The 21,566-nt window shown below is 36.2% G+C and overlaps 1 protein-coding gene across 2 annotated transcripts; it reads right to left on the reverse strand.

Annotated features, from left to right (window-relative positions):
- Positions 1–540: 540 nt before the first annotated feature.
- On the reverse strand, positions 541–16,897 carry ca8 (carbonic anhydrase VIII). Of its 2 annotated transcripts, XM_065276205.2 has the most exons (9): positions 16,285–16,896; positions 15,137–15,328; positions 12,910–13,034; positions 12,128–12,223; positions 11,844–11,906; positions 11,720–11,768; positions 9,609–9,721; positions 6,552–6,722; positions 545–1,979 (listed from the first exon to the last, which is right to left on the reverse strand). In XM_065276205.2, exons 1-8 carry the CDS (start codon positions 16,349–16,351, stop codon positions 6,588–6,590), a joined length of 840 nt encoding a protein of 279 aa, XP_065132277.1. In that variant the 5' UTR covers positions 16,352–16,896; the 3' UTR covers positions 545–1,979; positions 6,552–6,587. The 2 variants fall into 2 exon arrangements, with proteins under 2 accessions (XP_065132279.1, XP_065132277.1); XM_065276207.2 differs by lacking the exon at positions 12,128–12,223 and having other exon boundaries at positions 541–1,979; positions 16,285–16,897.
- Between the last annotated feature and the right edge of the window lie 4,669 nt (positions 16,898–21,566).

A 21,566-nucleotide genomic window follows, 5' to 3' on the forward strand; every position in this document is an offset into this window, starting at 1 on the left:
ATCGGCACGTTTTTTTTTGTGCCACCATACTTACTTGTGTAACTACTCATGTAAAAGTCTTTATATAAGGAAAACATGGAAGTGTTTGGTGGCTTCTAAATTCATCCCTGTTTGGATCCTAAGGAATGACTGGGGCTAGGCTAAATGCTAACACATTCACGACAAGCTGTACAAAGATTAAGGGCACGCATAAAAAAAAATGGGTATGTCTTAATTTGTCTAAGTTGAGGTAAGAACATGGTAAAATATTGAAAAACTGTGGTGTTTTCCTTTAAAACAATACTAGGACACATCCAGCACTACTAAGAATTATTATTGTACATTTGTGTGTAAGTCTAATTAAACATTATTTTTCATTATGTGCATTGAGGGTCTACATGCATATATACATAATATTGCGAACTACATGTATTCAGTATAAATTATGATTAGGTTAAGCCAGGGCTAGCAGTTACAAAGTAGCCTTAATACATACAGAACAGGACTGTAAACAAAGTACCAAGCTGTGCTAGAAAAGAGAGATATGCCTGTTTAGATGAGACAAGAAATGAATCATCATAAAGTTGCAGGTGTGGATCCTCTGTATTAACAAAAAAGACAAAACACCCACTCCAACAAACATTGTTTTAGCCTTAGCTTTGAAGCTGTTGGAACAGATGGGTGGGGTTGCGTTTGTTAGTTTAGGGGAATGTTCTTATTGGACCAGCAGAATAGACAATACTATAATACTAGTAAATTTAGTTAGCTTGCTTAATGTAAACGCCCTAAACTACAGAGTGTTATCACCTTAATAGAAGCTACACAGTTGTGATGTTTCCTGTAGTGTTAATTAGGCCGGGAAATGATTTTTTTACTTCTGCATAATTGTAATCATGGAAGCATTTTACACATAATCTTACTGTAAAAATGCCATTTATTTCTTTTTATATAATGACATGAGAACTATGATATAATTACTTAATAATGAATTACACACATACACACTCTTTTTGACATTTATATGTGATCTCTATCTTTAATGCCAGTACATTACTTCTTACAGAACAATCATTACAACAACAAGGGGGTTTTCAAGATATGAAAAAACAATACCCTGCACTCTGGTTTTCAGTGAGAACGGCAGACTGAGGTCAGTTTCAAAACAAGTGTGAAAAATACAGACATGTCTGTCAATGAATCATGTTTTCATTATTTGGGACAGTCAGTAAGAAATATGACCTTACTAGAAGTTCTGCAAGCAATGTAATGACATCGGTAAATTAAATATTAAACTACAGCTTTAAATACAATCTGCTGCGTCAAAACTTACTCCAAACAGACTAGACTGTCAACAAAACAAAACTCTTAAGAAAACATTTTAAACAATAGCTAACAGCTAATAAGATTGCTGTTAAAGTTATAGTCAGTTTATTCAAGGTATTCACAGTTTATTATTATAGAAATTTACCTTCATTGAAATGTATGGTTAATTGTCAGCTTTGATAATACTCAACTGCCTTTAAAAAATAAACATGTATTTTATTTTAAAATAGTGTCCAAAATGTATAGTGTAATCTAATAAAAGCAGTCTTCAAATGATGTTACATTATGTGTCAGTCATGTACATTTTTCTGTGTACTGTAGCAAGTTCGTATAAAGGCAGATTAAATTATAGGACTACACAACTGCTTCAATTAAACTTCTTAACTGCAGTAATCTTACAATATTCATCAAGCTAAAGTATGCTTCTCCTCTCTTCCCTATACAAGCTTATCACCAGCTATCATGCTCATTCATTCCTTCTTCACAATGAATCAATAAAACTGTGATTCAAATGAAAAGAAACAGCAGTTCAGCTTCTGCAACACTAACCATCAGTGCTTTATTTAGGACATTGAACTACAAAATGATGCCCAAGCAACTCTACAGGAAGTGCTGCACTTTCATTTATACCACAATGATGTAGATCTTCATTTCAGTTTCTTCATCATTTCTTGTCTCTGCATGAGAAAAAAGTATGGATTAAGAAAATGTATAAGCTCATAAATATATACAATTACCACACAACATCTTAAATCATACCACCAAATTAAATCATTTTTTGAAAAAAAACATTGATTTTTTATAAACCACATATAAACACTCTGGCCCAATAACTCATGGGGAATGCTAAGATTCATGTTTAACTAATATTGTTTTTAACATTACATTTAGACTTTTTGATCCAGTGAACAATGGGGGCAAAATAAAGGCAGAGAATAAGAATTTCAAGAGTGGTATTCAAAACACACCATGCACTGCTGATTTGTGAGACAGTCATGTGACCATTAGATATCAATTACACCTGAACAATAACTCACTGTGCCTCTGTCAGCCTTTTATGTAAATGTCCTCTACATAGCACAGAGGAGTAGTGTGTAAAATAATATGATCATATAAATATGCATGTGATCCAAAATGATGTAGTTTAGAGTGGTTGCCATTTGTATTACTTATAAAGAGGAGGGAATTAAAATGCATACATGTAAGGGACTACATGAACCGACTTACTAGTGATCTGCATGACTAACCCTTACACTGACATCAATTTAGTCTGGTTAGTATTGACTGATTCAGTTGATTTACCACTAACATTGGATTTACGGGTAGTTTAAAGATGACTGCAACTCACTTGACCTAGTTGAGTGCATTTTTTATGAAATGTGATGACATGATCTTACGTTGCTTATTGTGGTCTTGAATCATGTGGTTATCTGTTGTTATATCATTTCTGTGTTGGCCCATTTCCATGCTGTGTGGTTTTGTATGACACCTTGTAACTGTCAAGCTAAATGACTAAATGTCTTAGAACAATTATATATCTTCTAAGGGCCAGATTTACTACTAAACTATGCAAATTAGCGCAATTCCAAAAAGGCGCAGATGGGATGGTAATATTTGCGGGTTATTAACTAAAAAGACGCTAATTAAATAACATAGGCGCAACAGCTGATTTCCATAATGACCAATGCAATCTACTAAGAGCAGCGCAAATTAGTTTAGGGTCGCAAATAAGCAGAGCTGATGCTCCTGCAGGTGCTGGTGATCTATTTACGCCTAATGCGCTTGAGTTCAGCACCACGTACATCCCAGCTGAAAATTCAGTGTGTGAAATCCCAGCTAACCAAGGACACTGAAAAGAACCAGAGGACAAAAAAATAAGGTTTACAAGAAGTTTTGAAACATCTGCTATTGTGTGACTTCTAGTCACTCTGGGATTCCAAATAAACTGTTTCGTATTAAAAAAATTCTCTGCCTTGTACCACGTGCTGTCTGATCTAACTGCAGTCATTTCAAGCACAAAAAAAATATTTAAGAAATGCTTTTTTTCTGTATTTAATAATGGTGCAAAACTATTAATATCACACATGCAAATATTAGTAAATCGTGTTGCGTGAATCATTCAAATAATCTCCTCCCATAAATTTTGCATCTGAATGAGAAACACCCGAACAGTCACAAAAATAACTAGACCACACATCTTTGGTAAATCACAACAGTCGTGTTAACAGCAAAATGATGGTTTGCTCTGGCAAACCACAGTCGTAGGTAAACTGTTTGTTATTTTTGTCATTTCTTAATATGGCCTAAATTGACCATATTTCTAAACTTAGGTCCTTGCTGGCTCAAGAATATCTAAGATCTGGCATTTTGTACACCATGTATTTTATGTATTTTATACTTTTCTTATTACTGTTTTTATGCATTTTGTTTTCAATATTTTGTGAAAAGCACATAAGCTTCAAATAAGTAAGATGATTCTTATGAAGAAACCATGAGTAAAACGAATCTTTAGTTAGTCAAAAAAACCATGTGGTCCCAGAAAATTTCTGTAAAATTGTCAGAGAGGATTTTGTGTGAACACAAACACGTCCCGTAAATGTTCTGGGATCGCTTACATAGTTACGTATAGGCTCGTGACTGCAATTCCGAGGATGCGCTAATTCATAATAAGTGTTCGGATTGTCACGTGTGTGGTTCCCTTTTCCAAAATATGTGTCCTGCGTGTGGAGAGATCCTGTGTGCATCACGTGTTTTGTCAAAATAAGTGCCTGCTGTACATGCGTCAAAACCGTTTATGATAAAAGAGACGCCCACGTTCCCTAAATACATGCAAGACACTCCCTTAACAGTAAACTCTGATTACGCATGAGATTGTGCGAGTATCTGGCACACGCGAGTGTCTCCTTTTAAGTTCAAGTTCAAGGCAGCAGGCACTTATTTTGGCATGACACGTGATGCACACACGATCTCTCAAAGCACAGAACACAATTTTTGAAATGACGAACCACACACATGACAAGCTACATACTTCAAAAAAAAGAAGTCATCCGCCACTGCGTTGCCGTAACATTCACAGAAAGCATTCTGTGTGAACAAGAGACAGAAACAATGGCGTAAGGGGCGTGTGTCATCGCAATTAGAAGTTATGGTTAAGATCTTTCACACAGGGATTTAAATGCAGATCAACATTCACAACTAAAGAAATGTCGGCAAACTGGACTGAAGCAGAGATCAGAGAGCTGTCACTATCTGCCCTAAAGCCGACATTATTCACCAGGATGACAGAAAAGCGCATCACGTACTCTTGTCATACACAAAAATGCACGCGAATGGTTTCTCGAGAGAGAAATCATGGATAATTAGTATAATCTCTGTTTTAAAGGGCTATGATTAGGAAACTGAGGCCTGATTTCACAGTCAAGGCTTAGCTAAACCTAGGACTAGATTAAGATGTTTAAGCATCTTTTATAGATGGTTTCATCGGACGCACGTGATACACGTCTGGATCCGAACTTTACTTCCGGTTTCGTTTTTTTTAATGGTCTGACTAGTTGCTAAACTGATCTCTTGAACAAATGCCTCCTCGAAAATAACAAATGTTTTGGTTTCCTAGGTAATCTATGTGTTGTTAATTTTGCTTGTTATATAAATAAACTACGTTTAAAGAACTTTGTTGTTATTTATTCTTAGCGGAGCTTACCGGAAGTTACGTGCGGAACGCGACATCCGCTTGTTTGTGTTGTTATTGCTGAAACGGTCTATAAACATGCCTTAGAAAAGACGCTACTGGTGTGTATCTTAAAGGCAAGGTGCATTATTTTTGAAAACCACTTTGGAAAAGGGAGTCGGGCCAAGTACCAAAACATACTTGTAGCCAATCAGCAGTAAGTGGCGTGTCTACTAACCGACATTGTGGCCTATTATTGCGGGTCTATCAAAAGAAGGTCCAGATTCTATTGGGGTAGGGGTGTGTTTGTTAAGTTGATTTCAAATGTCAACATTGGCTTTCAGAGATAATGCACCCCACCTTTAAGGCAAATCAATGGCACTGGCATATTTTAAAGGTGCAGTGTGTAAATTTTAGCGGCATCTAGTGGGGAGGTTGTGAATTGCAACCAATGGCTCAGTCCACTGCTCACCCCTGGCTTTTGAAACACATAGAGAAGCTACTGTAGCCACCACAGGACAAACAGGTCATCATCTGAGACAACTTAGTAAAAAAATTTGTCCGTTAAGAGCTTCTGTAGAAACATGGTGGCCCAAAATGGCGACTTCCATGTAAGGGGACCCACTGTGTATGTAGATAAAAACATCTCATTCTAAGGTAATAAACACATAACTGTTCATTATGAAAGGTCTTTATACACCTTTGATAATATAGTTTTGTGTATTATATTGCATTTCTGTCAAGAGATCCTTCTAAAAATTACACACTGCACCTTTAAGATCTGTCAGTGCACGTTATTTTCAGTTGATACAATGACTTAGTCAAGGACTAGTTTTACGCCTTGTCTGTAAAACCAGTGGTTAGAGTTTTAAATTGTGCGCATCTTTGCAGAAACCTAAAAAAAATTATTTGAGATGCTTAACTAGAAACTGAAAGTAGTTATTTATAAATATAGAAACTAGTTATTTATAAATAATGCATTGCTACACTACATGTGTGTTTTATAAAAAAGTGCCTTCTGGCACTTCTCCGGCCCTTTACTCTGCATTACTCTGCATACAGCATTTTACACATTTAGGAGCACTGCATCATCATGGCCTAAATTGAGCCTCTTCGCCATCTCATTTCAAAATGAGTTATATGCAGGCAGACCCAGGTGTCCCCTTGAGAGTCCTGAAATAGCTAGATCTATATACAATGCTGCAGCTAGTCCTAGATCAGAAGGAATTGGGTTACTCTATTACTCCAACCCTTGAAGCGCTGCACTGTATACTAATTATTGTACTGCTAAGAGAACGTGGCCTATTTAATACACTAAGCAAGACCCTTTTTTATAGTTTTTGGTCAGAGTTATGGTCGATATAATATACAGGTCTGCCTAAACTAGAAGATTTGCACTCCCAGAAAATCCAGGTGGGCTCTTGTACCTCAGAGAATGAGTCATTTAATCAGCTAAAGTGGGGGATTTAACTCCTCCTTTACACAGAGCAGCAAAGCAATACATTAGCCATGGCATTATCCTGAAATGAGGAAATTCCACTTGAATAAACAGAGAGAAGAATATGATCTTCTGAAAAATTACCCATGGCAGATTAAAATGGATCCTGGTGTGGAGCTTCTACTGGAAGGCTGCCCTGACCACCCTGTCACTCAGAGGCTGGGTTGGTCTGAAGTTGTCTCCCAGCATCCCATCATTTCCTTCAGGAAGCTCTGCTCCTTTAATGTGAGACCGGAGTCGACGGAACTCTTCAATCTTGGACAGAAAAAGATTTTGGGTTAGTTAAAACATGGATAGTACGTTTTAAGCTCATTGTTATTTTCACTGTTTATTTTTCACATAACATCAACAGGGTCAAATGAGTCCCTTGAAAAGTACAACAAGGTGATATCATTCTATAGACATCTAAAACTTTATAAGAATCCTCAAACAAATGCAAGGCTCATGTCTGACCTTTGTATTATACTCATATGGCTCTAGCCTTTACTTAATTGTGCAAGTCATTCAAAAATGCTTTGAGTTGCAGACCAAATATTGTACTGACAGAATTGACTTGCACACTGACATGCTTTTCCGCTGTCATGCCAGTGTGAGCAAAGCTACTGGTGTCAATATAGCCGGTGCCAATAACTGTCAAAAGGGCTTCAGCTTGTGATACCACAACAAAGTAAAGGTAGCACAAAGAGGAAAACATAAAATTAGACCCTATATTCAACCAACCTAGTAGCACCTAGTGTACACATTTAGCGAACTGTTAGTAGATGGTAATGTGGTAAAGGCTGAGTATTGTCTAAGAAAATATAAGATATATATGTTTGTAAATATTTCTATATAATTAATTATATAGACATTGCTTTAGTTTGCAATTTTCTCACTAGTAATAATTTTAGGCCAAATTAACAACAATCAAGCAAACATCGAACTAATTCACACTGATCTAACAAATGCCAATCAAATTAGAATGTTAGTGTTGGTTGGAGTTTGTTGGCATTTGTTGGACCAGTGTGAATTAGCCTTTGCATATCCACCTGTTTCTTGAGGTAAATGCGGGGGCCGCCATCTTTGAGCTTTCCGGCTTATGACTTCCGGTGAACCACTAAAGCCAATGGTAGTCTATTGCGAAGGACACAAGTGTGCCGTTTTGACTGGCTGTTTAATGTTTATTATGAAATCCAGGAAGATCGACATAATTTGTGCAGTTAGGGGTTGCCATAATAGCTAATACAAATGCAGTTAATCTCTACAAAACATTTATTGTAACCCCATGCACAAGAGCATGTGTATGTGGCGCACATGCACTCATCGGTATTTACAAATCCATCCAGTAAAACATTTTATAGAAACTACCAGTAAACAATAAATACAATAATTGTTTAATAACAACTAATATTATGCTTATAAAAATGCAGATTTATTTATTCTGCTACTATATATTATTACAAAAATGCGATTACAGTACAGAATATATATACGACATAATCTGCTTAGTTATTGTTTGTAATGTGTTTGAGCGTACTTTTGTTCAGAAAGCAAATACTTTAAAAAGTAAGCACATAAGTTCATAAGCTAATGTCTCCTGCGTAAGCGATGTAATAATATTTTTTTTAAATGAAAACAACACTCAATACATGCAGTAGTTTAACATGTTTATTAGGGTTTGTTCAAATTATTTACAATGTGTTGAAAAGAAAGATACTGCTGACTGTGTCGGACCGCGAGAAGCTTGACGTGTCGCAAAAAAGTCCATTAAAAAATGCAGTTTCAAAAAACCTCACAGCAGAGGGACAGTTGTACGGAAGCCGAGAAAGGCCATGCACTATTATTATTTTTGCTTGCTTGTTTTCTCGTGATCACGACTTAATTTCATGTCAGGATAACAAGAAAACAACTTTTGTTATCTCGAGATCACAAGAAATTAAGTCGTGATCACGAGAAAACAAGAAAGCAAAAATAATAATAGTGCATGTCCTCTCTCGGCTTCCATAGGTTCATACATGGCAGGTGTAGTAAATATTAATTGTTTAAATCATGAGCCATTTCTCAATATGCGTTCTTGTCTGTACTTGTGGGCTGCGTCCGAAACCGCATACTGTATAGTAGGTACTGAATTAGATGAAGTACCTACTTACTTGCCGTTAAAACAGTAGGTACTGTATAGTATGAATCCTGGTAGTATGAATGAGATTCGGACGTACTACATCCGCCATCTTGCTACATCACGTGACATACGTCGTCATCACGTCATGTCATTTCAGCGCGAAAAGTGCCTCTTCTTCTTCGTTGGATAACTCCTCGTCCGGGGCATCATGGGATAGTGAAGCGTCCATCGTATGCACACTGCAAAATCTAACCGGAAGTAGTAGGTCATCCGGGTACTTTTCGCATACTGTTTTTCGAATACTATGTATTCGGACATACTACTCGCCTCGCCTACTGCTTTTCACGTACTATATTGTATGTAGTAGGCGGTTTCGGACGCAGCAGTGTTCTTGTGGACTTGTGAAACGTCATCAGTCGCGGCCCAAGTACTGTTCCAATTCAAAGTTCGCATCAAGCCCAAGTTCACATAAAATCCCCGGATGTGTTCTTGATCCGCCCATTTTATCGAGGATGCACCAGAGGAGACTTGTGTGGACTTATGACAGTGAAGTTTCCCAGAATGCATTTCGCATCACGAGTTCGTTCTTCCAAGTCTGAACTTGTAAGTTCGAACTACGAAAGACACAAATCCGTGTTTGGCGTACTTGGTATTGAGAAACGGCTATGTTTTATGCGTGCTCCCACTACGCCCCTCTACCGGCTGGCAAGTAAAACGGAAGTCTCAGACCGGAAAGGTAATACGTCACATTTTGCGTTCAAGAAACAGGTGGATAGCCAAAATATTGTCCCCACTTTATTCCCCAGCTTGCCTTCTTTGGCCCAAGATGTTCTAAAATTGCCCCCAAATGACTCAAAAAAGTGATATTCCAGGTTCTGACCATTAAAAAACTGGCCTATATCTGCTTTTTAAGAACAATTTAAAAGGTTTTTCTCTTGTTTTCACCTTTTGTGGGTAAACTATGGCTTTTTAGTTGGCCAGTGAATGAAAAAAGTTAGTTACGGTAACAGTCACATATTATTTAACATTTTAAATAGCTTTACCTGCATCTGAGAGATAGTTAGTGGGTAACGGTAGAGAATCCAGGTGACATTCTCACTGCAGGGTGGAGTGGTCAAAGAGCCCTCATACACCCAGTAATCTCTTAAAAGAGGGTCTGAGGAAGTTAAGAAACCAATAAAGACAATCAGAGAAGCACTGATGCTTTGATCTAGGAAATAACAAGAAAATGCCATTGCATTGGAAAGGATTTTATATAGTATGCAAAAAAGAATATTAAAGGGCAAATATTATTACAAAATGTAATATAAGTCTCAGGTGGGCCTATGTGCCAGTAAAGTTTCAGCTCAAAATACCACACAGATCATTTGTAGCATGTCCAAAATGCTATAACAAATGAAAAACGCTGTTTTCATGTGTTTATACTTTTAAATGCAAATAAGATAGTGCTTTTACCTCCGTTACAAACAGACAGTAAGTGCTGAGACAATAGTATATTTAGCTGCATTAGCACTACAACGTGCTAACAAACACATTTAGAAAAGCTTTTGGGTAAATTTAACCTGTCATTCAGACAGTGGCTATGGGTGGGGTGGGCTTTTTTTGCTGCTTTGAATAAATAGGGATTAAAAGAGGGTGAGAGGGTGAATTAATATGTGCCCTTTAAAGTGTAAGTTCACCTCAGAAAGAACATTTTGTCATTAATTACTCACCCTCACATTGTTTTACACCTTTAACTCTTTCCCCGCCATTGACGAGATAACTCGTCAATTAATAGAAAAAGCTTCCCTGCCAATTACAAGTTTTTCCGGCAATCTGTATTTTCTTACCCAGCTTATAAAAACCCGAAGTATTCCCTTAGGACAAATAGTTTAAATTTCACTGTAAAAAAAATCCGTAGAAATTTCAATGTTATTGCAGCTGGGTTGCCGGTAATATACCGTAGATTTACATTTATGTTATTTACTGGCAAGAGTTTGTTCAAAGTTAAATAAATTTTAAATATTAACAAGTCTTTATCTTTACAGAATAAAGCTATACAATAACAGCCTCATGCAAAGCATTCTGGGAACCAGAAATCATCATCAACCTTTTTCTGTTTTTTGCTTCAGATTTTGTTTCCCAGAATGTTTTGCTTGATGCTGTTTTTTTAGTTTTACTCTGTAAAGACAAAGACTTGTAAATGTTTAATGTTCATTTAACTTTGAACAAAATATTGCCAGTAAAAACTTAAATTTAAATCTACGGTAAATTACCGGCAACCCAGCTGCAATTTCTACGGAATTTTTTTACAGTGTTCGTATGTTTTAAGGATCACACTGAATCTGATCTCTATCAAAAGTCCTTTACAAAAATAATATATTCTCAGCTTTTTACTCAAAATTTGGTATTTTTGAAGAAACGTACCCATATTTGAGAGAAGAGTTTAAAAGCATACAGTCTGTTCTTTGTAGGTTTGATATTGTGTAGGTTTATATATTTAAAGAAGAACATTTTCTGGAAGGCATTAAACTTGTGAAAATCATAAAAAATGCTACCGCTGGCTGGCAACTTTTTTTAAGTCGCTGGTGGGGAAAGAGTTAAGACCTTTTCTGAACAAATGAAGATTTTTTTTAATTAAATCCGAGAGCTTTCTGAACCCCCATAGAGAGCAACACAACGCACAACTTTCAGAAAGGCAGTAAAGGCACTGCGAAAATAATCCCTGTGACTATGGTCTGCATTTCATGAAGTGACAAGAATATCTTGGTGCTCAAAAAGTCTCCAACATGTATTAATGAAAGCTGTTTAACACATGTTTATATACACACATAGATGCCCCATTATCGACTCACATCTGTATATAGAGAGAAAGAGAGAGAGACCGATATAGGTACTGAGACCGATTTTATGACCACAAAAAGTATGCTTGTCACTTCATGAAATGAAGATTGAACCATTGTATTCACATGGACTATACCCAATGTCTTTACTGCCTATGGAGGTTCAGAAAGCTTTTGAATTTCATTACAAATATTTTCATTTGGGTTCCGAAGATAAACAAATGTCGAAGAGTAATTATTAACAAAATTATGATTCTTGGGTGAACCAAACCTTCAATATAATAAATTATAAATAAGAGTGTTATGTACTACTATAAAGTTTTTTAACTTACCAGGTAGTAACGTGTTAGGGTTAAAACATGGAATAATTTTTGTCTTTCCCTGTACAAAGATAAAAAGATAACAGTCAGATAACTCTGCCAGTTTATGGGTCATATTCTAATCTCATGTGCTTACTTTATACTGGAGGTCCTGCAAGACGTCTGTAATGGCTTTCAATCCAAGATGCTCCTTCCCAACCTGCACAAATTACATCAGATCGAAAATGTCAAATGAGCATGACATACAGTGGGAAAACCACATAGAGCAAAAATTCTCCTTCCATTTACATGTATAATCAGTATTTTAAACACAAACAGAGGAAGACACCAAAAGCTTTCTGTGTAAACAATGTGCTAAAAACATATTTATTCATACAACAGTACTGGATATTTCATATTTGGTCAAGTCAAATATGATACCTGGACAAACAGAGCGATGATGAGAATGCCATTTTTCTTGCCCATGGCCTCCTCCACGCTGTTAAATAATGTTGAGTTCCAGTGGATTAGATGAAGCTGTGAGAGACATTTAATAACTGAAGGGATCTGCATTCATTTTCACCATACACCCAAAATGTCAAGTCAACAATGTTTGCTATGCAAAATTATAATTGTGATGCTATTTAATTTACAAGTCCCACCACTATCTTCGGTTAAAAAACTGGTTTGACTGTGGCAACTTCAGGAACTACTGTGTTATGGACAAACATGGCAACATAAGAACAGGCCCTTATCTTTCTCCTTGTGTACAGAAGACAAGGGCATGTCGGTGTGGGATAGCAGGTGCCAGGGATAGGTGAGCTGAATAGAACAATTCATGATGCATGTGGTACTACTGGCATTAAAAAAGACTGAGTTCCCCTTTTGTTCTTTTGCAACTAAGAAAAGATTTTCTCCTCATACTGAATAGGCACTGCAACTGACATGATGTGCAACTAAGTTTGAAAGTGGTATAAAAATTCTATAATCCATTCCTGTGTTTTGCTAGACCGGTTGCACATCAGAGTAATATAAGTAATATAATTGCAACAGCAGGCTTACTGCAACAAAATGCTATTTCTTCTGTGTAGCAAAGTTGAAGCTATATTGAGCTACTGCATTGAATATTCGTATCAGCAGTAGCTGACAACTGAGAATTATTACTTGTAATAAACAAGCAAGAACAAACATCCAAAATACACAGAACTGGTAGACATGCTTACTTCCATAGGAAATGCCTTAAAGTTAACAGTGTGTTCAGATCCCCTCTGGTTTTCTCTTCCCCAGTGAAAGCGCACCTCGTTCAGTTCATACTCATGGTTGTTGGGGAGAGGGCCACCGGTTACAACTGAAAAAACATTATAAGACTCAGGAAGCATTTTTACCTCCCCATAACCTCATAATGCAGTAGGTGTAAGGGTTACAGTGGCAAGGAAAGTATGTGAACCTTTTGGAATTTCATAGTTTTCTAAAAAGAAATCGGATCTTTCATGTCTTTATTTAACAACCAAAAAAACTCATAGTGCTTGTGGAAAAAAATATGTGAACCCTTGAGTTATGCCACGTTTCTGGCAACTTGTAACTCGTAAATCACATCTTCAAAACCACGACTCACGACTCTGAACCGGGAATACATCGATCTAGTACGACTTCACGCATATGAAGTCATGGGTTTGACTGCCGTTCCAGTGCACTTTCACGAGGTTGGAAAAACACAGGTTATAGGCCTGAAACGCGTACTCCCAGTTCAGAGTCGTGGTTTTGAAGTCGTGATTCAAGGGCTCAAAAACCTGCCTGGAATGCAGAATTAATAACCTCTAAAAAGCTAATTGGAGTCAGGTTTTAGCACACCTGGAGTCTCGTTAATATAATACATTTGGAGGTGTGGACTACAGCTATTTTGACTGATAAAAACCCCTCAAACTTTTGGAGTCTGCACAAGAAGAACATGCTTATGTGACCCATGCCTCCCAAAAAGAGCTTTCAGAGCAGCTACGATCAAGAATTGTTGCTTTACATGAAGCTGGAAAGGGTTACAAAGTTATTTCAAAGACTTTAGAAATTCACCAATCTACAAATGGAGATGCTTTGGGACTGTTGCTACTCTACCAAAAAGTGGTCGCCCAGTCAAAATGACACCGAGACCACAAAAAAGACTCATCAGTGAGGTCAAGAAACGACTCAGAATGACAGCCAAAGATTTGAAGATATCATTGGAACTTGCGAACATCTATGTTCATGAGTCTACAATAAGTAAAACACTGAACAAGCAGGGTTTCTATGGCAGGATACCATGAGGGAAGCTACTGCTTACTAAAAGAACATGCTGCACGCCTAAAGTTTGCAAAAGAGCACATTGACACTCCAGCGGTTTTCCCAAAATGTTTTGTGGACTGATGAAACTAAGACTAAAACTAAGCGCTACATCTGGCATGGGAAAGGGCACAGCATATCATCATGAAAACATCACCTCAACTGTAAAGTATGGTGGAGGGAAATCATGATTTTGGCCTGCCTTGCTGCATCAGGGCATGGGCAGCTTGCAATCATTGAGGGGAAGATGAATTCCCAAGTTTATCAGACAATTCTTCAGGATAATGTGAGAATGTCTGTATGTCAGTTGAACCTGTGTAGAAGGTGGGTGATGCAACAGGACAACAACCCAAAACACCTCTTCAAGTCAATTCATAGTAACTCTATTGGGTTGAGGTCTGGGCTCTGACTTGGCCACTCCAAAAGGCGGATTTTGTTTTTCTGAAGCCATTCTGTCGTTGACTTGCTCTGGTGTTTCAGCCTGATCTCACAAAAAATCATATTTTACGAGTTGGCTAATTCGTATTAATTCATACAACCACATTTATAAGTTTTGGTACGATTTGCCTTGACCCCAGTGGGGTTAGGGGTTCGGTTTTGTTGTTGTTGTTTTCTTGAGAATCGTACGATTTTGCACAATTACCTTTGTATAAATGTATACGAATAAGCAAACTCGTAAAATATGTATGATTTTTTGTGAGATCAGGCTGAAACACCGGAGCAAGTCCACAACAGAATGGCTTCATAAAAACAAAATCTGCCTTTTGGAGTGGCCAAGTCAGAGCCCAGACCTCAACCCAATAGAGATGCTATGGACACATGAGACATCCAAAGAATATGTTGTGCCAGCAAAAATGTGCAGTTCTGATTCACAGCTACAGGAAGCACCAGGTTTAGGTCATTGTTGCCAAGGGGGTCATTCACTTACTTTTTCCTCTGTCATTTTGAATGTTGAATGAGTGTGTTCAATAAAGACATGAACGATTAGTATTTTTTTGTGTTATTATTTTTTGACACATTATGTTCGTCAATACCCGTGAGATCAGTTCACATTTAATGACACATTTTTTCAGAAAACTATGAAATTCCAAAAGGTTCACAAAATGTTTCTTGCCACTGTTTTTTTTTTTTGTATACCTGATTTGGATTTAAGCATGATCCTTGCAGTGTGACCATCATTGATGACCTCGCAGTCCCTGCAAACCACATAGTTGGGGTTAAGCCCCACCTCCAGGAGCCGGGGATCATAGCATGCTTCCCTGGAGTTAAGGTTTATAGGGGACTGGTACTCTCCATTTGCTTCAGGAAACAGCAGACCCCATTCAACACCTGGAATCCATTACAAGAAAACACATGGGGATGCAATCAACTGCTTAATGGTGATAACATAAATTTTATCAAACGCTTATCTTGTTTTTAACTGTTGCTGACTTTGTCCTTGTTCATGACCCACTACAACAGTTTAATGCGAATCCTTGGTGAATTGTTACCTTGAAACAAATTCTTGCAACATTTGTGTCAATCAAACTGTTGTTCGCAGTAAATGCAGCATTAGGTACTGTTGCTGTGGATGATACAGGCGGTGGTCTAGTTATCCTAAAGTAAAACTAAATAAGATCTGTCAGACCTCCAGTGTTTCAAAGTCATTAGTGAGGTGTCCAGCAGGAATAACAGACACGGGGGGATACAGTATGTGCTCATTTTTTCCTCTGCTGCTTTTTTATTTCTGTGTTTAAAAGCTTTACTTGTCCCTTTTCTCTTCTTGGCAATCCATCTGCTTCATCTTATTAAAATAATAAGGAATACTTTCCATTACAAAGTAACACAGTAAAAAAAGCCTAGGGATTTTTTTACTGCAATTATTACATAATATGCATAATTATTGAATTATAATATATCAATAAGCACCTGGTACATAAAAAATGACTGACTTATACAGCAGCGCTACTATATAGAGTAAAACAGAGACATTACTGATCACGACTGACCTGCACTTTGAATCCAAGTTGTTGATACAGTAAGTTTGCCAAAGTATTAGTAGAAACAACATTTTGCAATGAGTATCACTACTAGTTTGGCCCATAACTTATTGATAAAACAGCTGGATCACTGATATTTTTAAAAGTACCAAAGAAACTCATTGTAAGTTGTATCCATACACAAAAAAGCAATATTTTAGTTGGCAGGGATGTTTAAAGAGTAATCCTTAATCATGGGCGTGACAATAGAGTTTCATGTTTCACAAAGAGGAGAATTAGCCAGTTGTTATCTCACTGAAGTCTTACCTTCTTCATAGCCCCAGTTCAGCTCATCTTTGAAGTTATTGGATTCCTCAATAGCATTATCCGCCATGGCAATACAATTTGTTTCCACCACGCTGGTCAGAATAGCAAACGTTCTGCCCCGAGAAGATGCCAAAAACTATAAGTTCTTTATGGCACTGTTTTCAGGATGAAGTCTGCCTCTTCATTTGTACACTTTCCACTCATAAAACATGAAGGAGATGATCTATAGCAATACTGTGGAAGTAATTGAATTTGGTAGCTTTGAAGGCAGTGTCAGAAACAAGACTCCTAGGTGAGATTGCAGCAGATAGACCAAGTCTTCATTCCACTGAAAATGATGAGTGTGCCCAATCCGCTTTTCTGTCTCCTGTTTTTTCCAGAAAAGTGGTGCCCCCTTGTTTAAACTCCAGTGCGCACTAAAAGAAACTTCAAAAACTCTCTTTCCCTCAGCTGTGACGGCCCACACTGTGCCCCTTCAAACCACAAGCCATCTGATTGGCTGAGTGCAATGCCTCTTAAGTCTCAGATGTAGCACCATAGAAACAGCTCAGCAGTCTGGCCTGGTTTGCAGTCAGGCCACGGGACGCACAGTGCACACTGGCAGGAATGCAGGAGTGATGTTGCTCTTAGAGTTCCTCCCACAATGGAGGAAATGGGTGTGGTTAGAAAAATACTCACCAGGGGGAGGAGGAGAGACATACAGAGAGAAAGGAAGGTCTGTCAGAAATATTGTTTGCTTGGCATGTTACTGAGGTTGTTTTCAAAGTGAGGATGAGATGGACCCTAACAGTGCCCTGCTCTGAGTGATGGACATGTTTTTCCAGAGTGTTATTTTCTGCAGTGAGACCTTGATGTTGTGAGCGGAAATCTTATCATTTTTCTTTTTTAACAACGTTAACAAGAACGTTTATCTGCTAGATTTCCAAAAAAAGTACTGTGACAGTATCTTATCTCATTACCCAGAGAGTTCTCCCAAACTAAAAACTTTCAGTTTGACTTATTATTATCATGTACTTACCCTTGTGTCATTCCTATCCTGCTGGTTTTCCCCTGGAAATCAAAAAAAAAGTTTTGTTAGCAACCTCACTCAGCTCATGTTGTCCCTAGCAACAGTGTATAGTAAACATATTTGTTAAAAATGAGATAAAAGTCCACATGACTTTTATTGATGCTACTGACTTATTCTTGATAAAACACTCACTATTTCAAACATCCTGTCACAATAATTCTTAAAAAAGCTTTCTTAAAGTATACCATGAAAATCTTTTACCATGTTTAAGTGCTATGATTGTGTCCCCAGTGCTTTTATTAACCTAGAAAATGTGAAAAAGAACAACCCGGTAACTTCGGCATGTGAAAAAAATAGGTAATTGAAATTTGGCTCCCCTTGTGATGTCAGAAGGGGATAATACCGTCCCTTAATCTGCACTATCCAACCACACCACTGCCATTTAGTACAGAGAGAGAGAGAGAGAGAGAGAGAGAGAGAGAGAGAGAGAGAGAGAGAGAGAGAGAGAGAGAGAGAGATGAGAATTGACAGCACAATTGAGTTTCAATTTCAACAAACCACCATAAAGGCGATCAATATTTGCATTTCATCAGCTCATTTGCATTTCAGAGGACACACCCAAAAACGACAATTATAACATTTATAAAAATTATCGATATGGTATTTTGAGTTTAAACTTCGCATATTTACTCTGGGGACACCAAAGATTTATTTTGCATTTTCAAAAAGGTCTTGTGAAATGTCCCCTTTAAGGTAAAGATGAAGATCAGTGAATAGTGATGACAGAACATTTTCACATGACTTCTGAAGACATTAAAAAAACCCTGTGAAGATTCATCAAAGATGGTAAATAAATAATGACAGTTGGTAAAAAAATAAATGATTAGTTAAAATGTCTCCTTCTGAAAGATAAAAAAGAATGTGTTCCTTAATTACTAAAGCTCCTGAAAGAAAAATGTAACAACTATTAGAGATGATTCTATACTAAGAAATTACTTTGACCCTAATTTTCCAAAATTAAAGCATATTACATAAAAGTCCAACCACTACCTAATTAATAATAAGTAGGCCATTTGAATCCCTAAAGTTTAGGAACTAAATCAGGGTTATCATGTGACCTAAGGAAGTCAAATCTATTCTTGATAATGTAGCTAAGAAATGTTTGACTAAACATGGACAAAAACATTAACAATTTCATGGTGGTGTAACTGGTGAGGAATTGTTTTAATATTTAGTGTAATTATTTTATTGACCACACAGCACTTACATCAGCTCAGGTTCTCAGTCAAAGATAACAGCATTGCCCCCCAGTGGACATTACAAGACAATGCAAACAGCTTAATGAGCTGCCAAGGCCTGTTTAAGGCTAAATGCAAATTTTAATTACTTAATTTTAATCTTAATCCATAAAATATTTTGACCCGAGATTTAAAATGTGTTTACATCTGGTATTAACACCATTTTGGGTTATCCAATCAAAAATTGTCAAATTTCTGTTTATAGTGATAATTAAAACATGGTCCTACTTTAGAAAAAAATGACTGGGCCATTAAGAAATATAGAAGTACCACTAACATAGCATAGCACATTTAAGATAATAGAATATAGATTAAATACATGACAAAGGCACAGAATATTTTTTATTTAATTTGAAGGAGGAGTGGAAAGGTCACTTTCATCAGCAGTTTAAAAATATACAAGAACAGTTAAATCTCAATATTAGGTGGCATGTTTTGCCCTCATTACATAGCCTACATACATTACAAATCCTGTTTTAGGCAAAATAGCAATTAATGATAGCGAGACATGTGCAGACATAAATTGGCTCTGCTTTCATCTATGAAATGGTTTTGAGCCTCTCCAGGTTTACACGGTCAATTTACCCCACAGCAAAGCATGTAACCCCAAACTGTCATATGGATTAAAGGGATAGTTCACCCAAAAATTAAAATTCTGTCATCATTTACTCATTCTCATGTTGTTACAAACCTGAATACATTTCTTTGTTCTGATGAACTTTGAGGAAAGTTCGCAATCAAACAGTTCGCAAGCCCCATGCATCTACTTCCAAAGTTAATTTTTTTCCTACCATGGAAGTGAATGTGGCTCACAAAAGTTTTTTTAAAATATGAAGAGCTTGGTTGCAAAACGCGATAAACCCACCACCAAAATCAGTATTGTATCAGGTCAGTATAAAAAAGTAAATTCTTAATTTTACGCAAAATCCAATATACGCCGTTTTTTCTGTCATCTTTTCTCCCTTTTTCCCAAAACCCAATAAACGCCAGTCCTCCTTCTCTGCAGAATGCAATAAATCCGCTCAACAAATCACTGCGCACCATTTCACGCATTGTAAACAACAATGGCGGTGTGTTGAATACACACAGAATACTAGTTTTCCTCATCTACTTTGTACTCCGTGATCAACAAACAAACAAAAACAAAATAATATTTTTGATGGCATTGATAAACCTGTGGTGGTTTTCTGTGGCGATGAAGAATTGTAAGCCACTTGGGTGATGGAAAATGCCTGCTGCTGCTTGTTCTCACAAGACAGCATGAAGCTTCTGTCATGCTAACACATTGACCCCATGGGATCTAATGAAAAACTTTCCATTATTTTACTCGAAGTCAATGAAAATTGTGTTTTTAATATGACAAAGTAAGTGTTTTGATTAATGCCAATTTTTTTTTTTTTTTTTTAATCAGTGTATACCACTAGTCAACTAAATGAATATAACATGGCAAAGATGAATGCACATTAATATATTGATTTAATAGCATTTAAAAAAAATGGTCATGGATATATTGCATTTTGCTGAAAAAAATAATCAGTTTTTATAATAAATCTTTGAAAATCAAATTATGGATTTGAATTTTTCATGTTATTATAACCTAAAGATGCTGTGTGAAAGTTTGTAAAGGAAAATTGTGGTTTTTATCTTGTCACTCTCTTGGTATAGAAAACACATTTTTACTGTCAAAATGGATTTATTGCGTTTTGTAACCAAACTTTTCATATTTTCCTGCGTGTTTATCAGAACTAAGAAATTTATACAGGTTTCTAACAAAACGAGAGTGAGTAAATGATGACAGAATTTTCATTTTTGGGTGAACTATATAATTTTACTTTTTAACCTCTTTGAAACTTTGAAACTCATATCTTACAGAACAAGAACCTTTATAATTTTTTTCTTTATAATTTGACAACCAATGACAACATAAAAATTTGCTTGCATTTGTATTATAAAACAATATAAAAAATATGGTTGAGAATACGCAAAGTAAGAAATTCTTGGGTAATGTGTGTAATGTGTTTGTAAAATATTAATAGCAAAGTACAAATTAATAATATATAATATATTGTAAAATATTTGTTCTTTGCTTTTTATAAAAATATAAAAATATATTTTGGACTTGAGAGGCAAGACAAAAACTTTGAGAGCACACAATCAGCATCTACTTTATTATTTCTCATTTTTAAATTATCAATAATAAAAATGACCACAAATTATTACAGGTAGGTAGACAATTTTATAATTTGGTAATAAACATAAAAAAAGTTGCATAAAAGGCAAGTACTTATTAACAATAGCTAGTAGTTACATTACAAATCTAACCTTGTAAAACTAAATATTGCAAACACCAAAAACAATCTATAAAAGTAAATAAATAATATTTTTTTATTTGAAAGAACAAGTGTTTGTAGGTAGCCAATGCGGTTCATTGTACCTTATTTTACTACATTCACCATAATTTTAAAGGTCTGTTGCATTTACATTATATTTAAATGTAACCAATAAGTGGTAGTAGTAGTATTATTATTTGTAAAAGTGTCTACAAGCCCAGTGTTTAAAATTATTTTTAATCTCTACACTATCAATGTCTGACACAGAAGGTTTAGTTTTTTTTTTATTTGCAATCAACAATAGTACAATGAGAAATATGCAATTAAACAAAAGTATACAATTATTATACAATCAACAAGTCAGAGTTACATAAAATAAATAAATTAACAAAGAGAGAGAGAAGGAAAAAAAGAAAAAAATGTGTCATTTAACTAGCAATGTCATATTTGCTTGTAATCATATGAGCTCTATCAGATTTTTTACTGTTACAATTTTTTAGCCTAGTACAGTAATTCTTAAGCTCATTTTTAAAGTGAAAGAAGTTTGGTTTGGAGTCAGACTATTTTACTTTATGAATGTGAAATTTCCCCAGTAAAATCAACATTTGAATAAGATATTCCTTTTCTTTATCAAGTGTTTGATCA

Source organism: Paramisgurnus dabryanus, chromosome 6 (genome assembly GCF_030506205.2).
Source record: "Paramisgurnus dabryanus chromosome 6, PD_genome_1.1, whole genome shotgun sequence".
Lineage (NCBI taxonomy): Eukaryota > Metazoa > Chordata > Actinopteri > Cypriniformes > Cobitidae > Paramisgurnus > Paramisgurnus dabryanus.

Excerpts from the sequence above, each read along its gene's own strand:
- ca8 (XM_065276205.2), bottom strand. The coding sequence starts at position 16,351 with ATGGCGGATAATGCTATTGAGGAATCCAATAACTTCAAAGATGAGCTG. Across the intron at positions 11,769-11,843 it reads TGCAGGACCTCCAGTATAAA|GGAAAGACAAAAATTATTCC; the intron begins GTAAGCACATGA and ends ATCTTTGTACAG. Across the intron at positions 6,723-9,608 it reads TAACTATCTCTCAGATGCAG|ATTGAAGAGTTCCGTCGACT; the intron begins GTAAAGCTATTT and ends TTTCTGTCCAAG.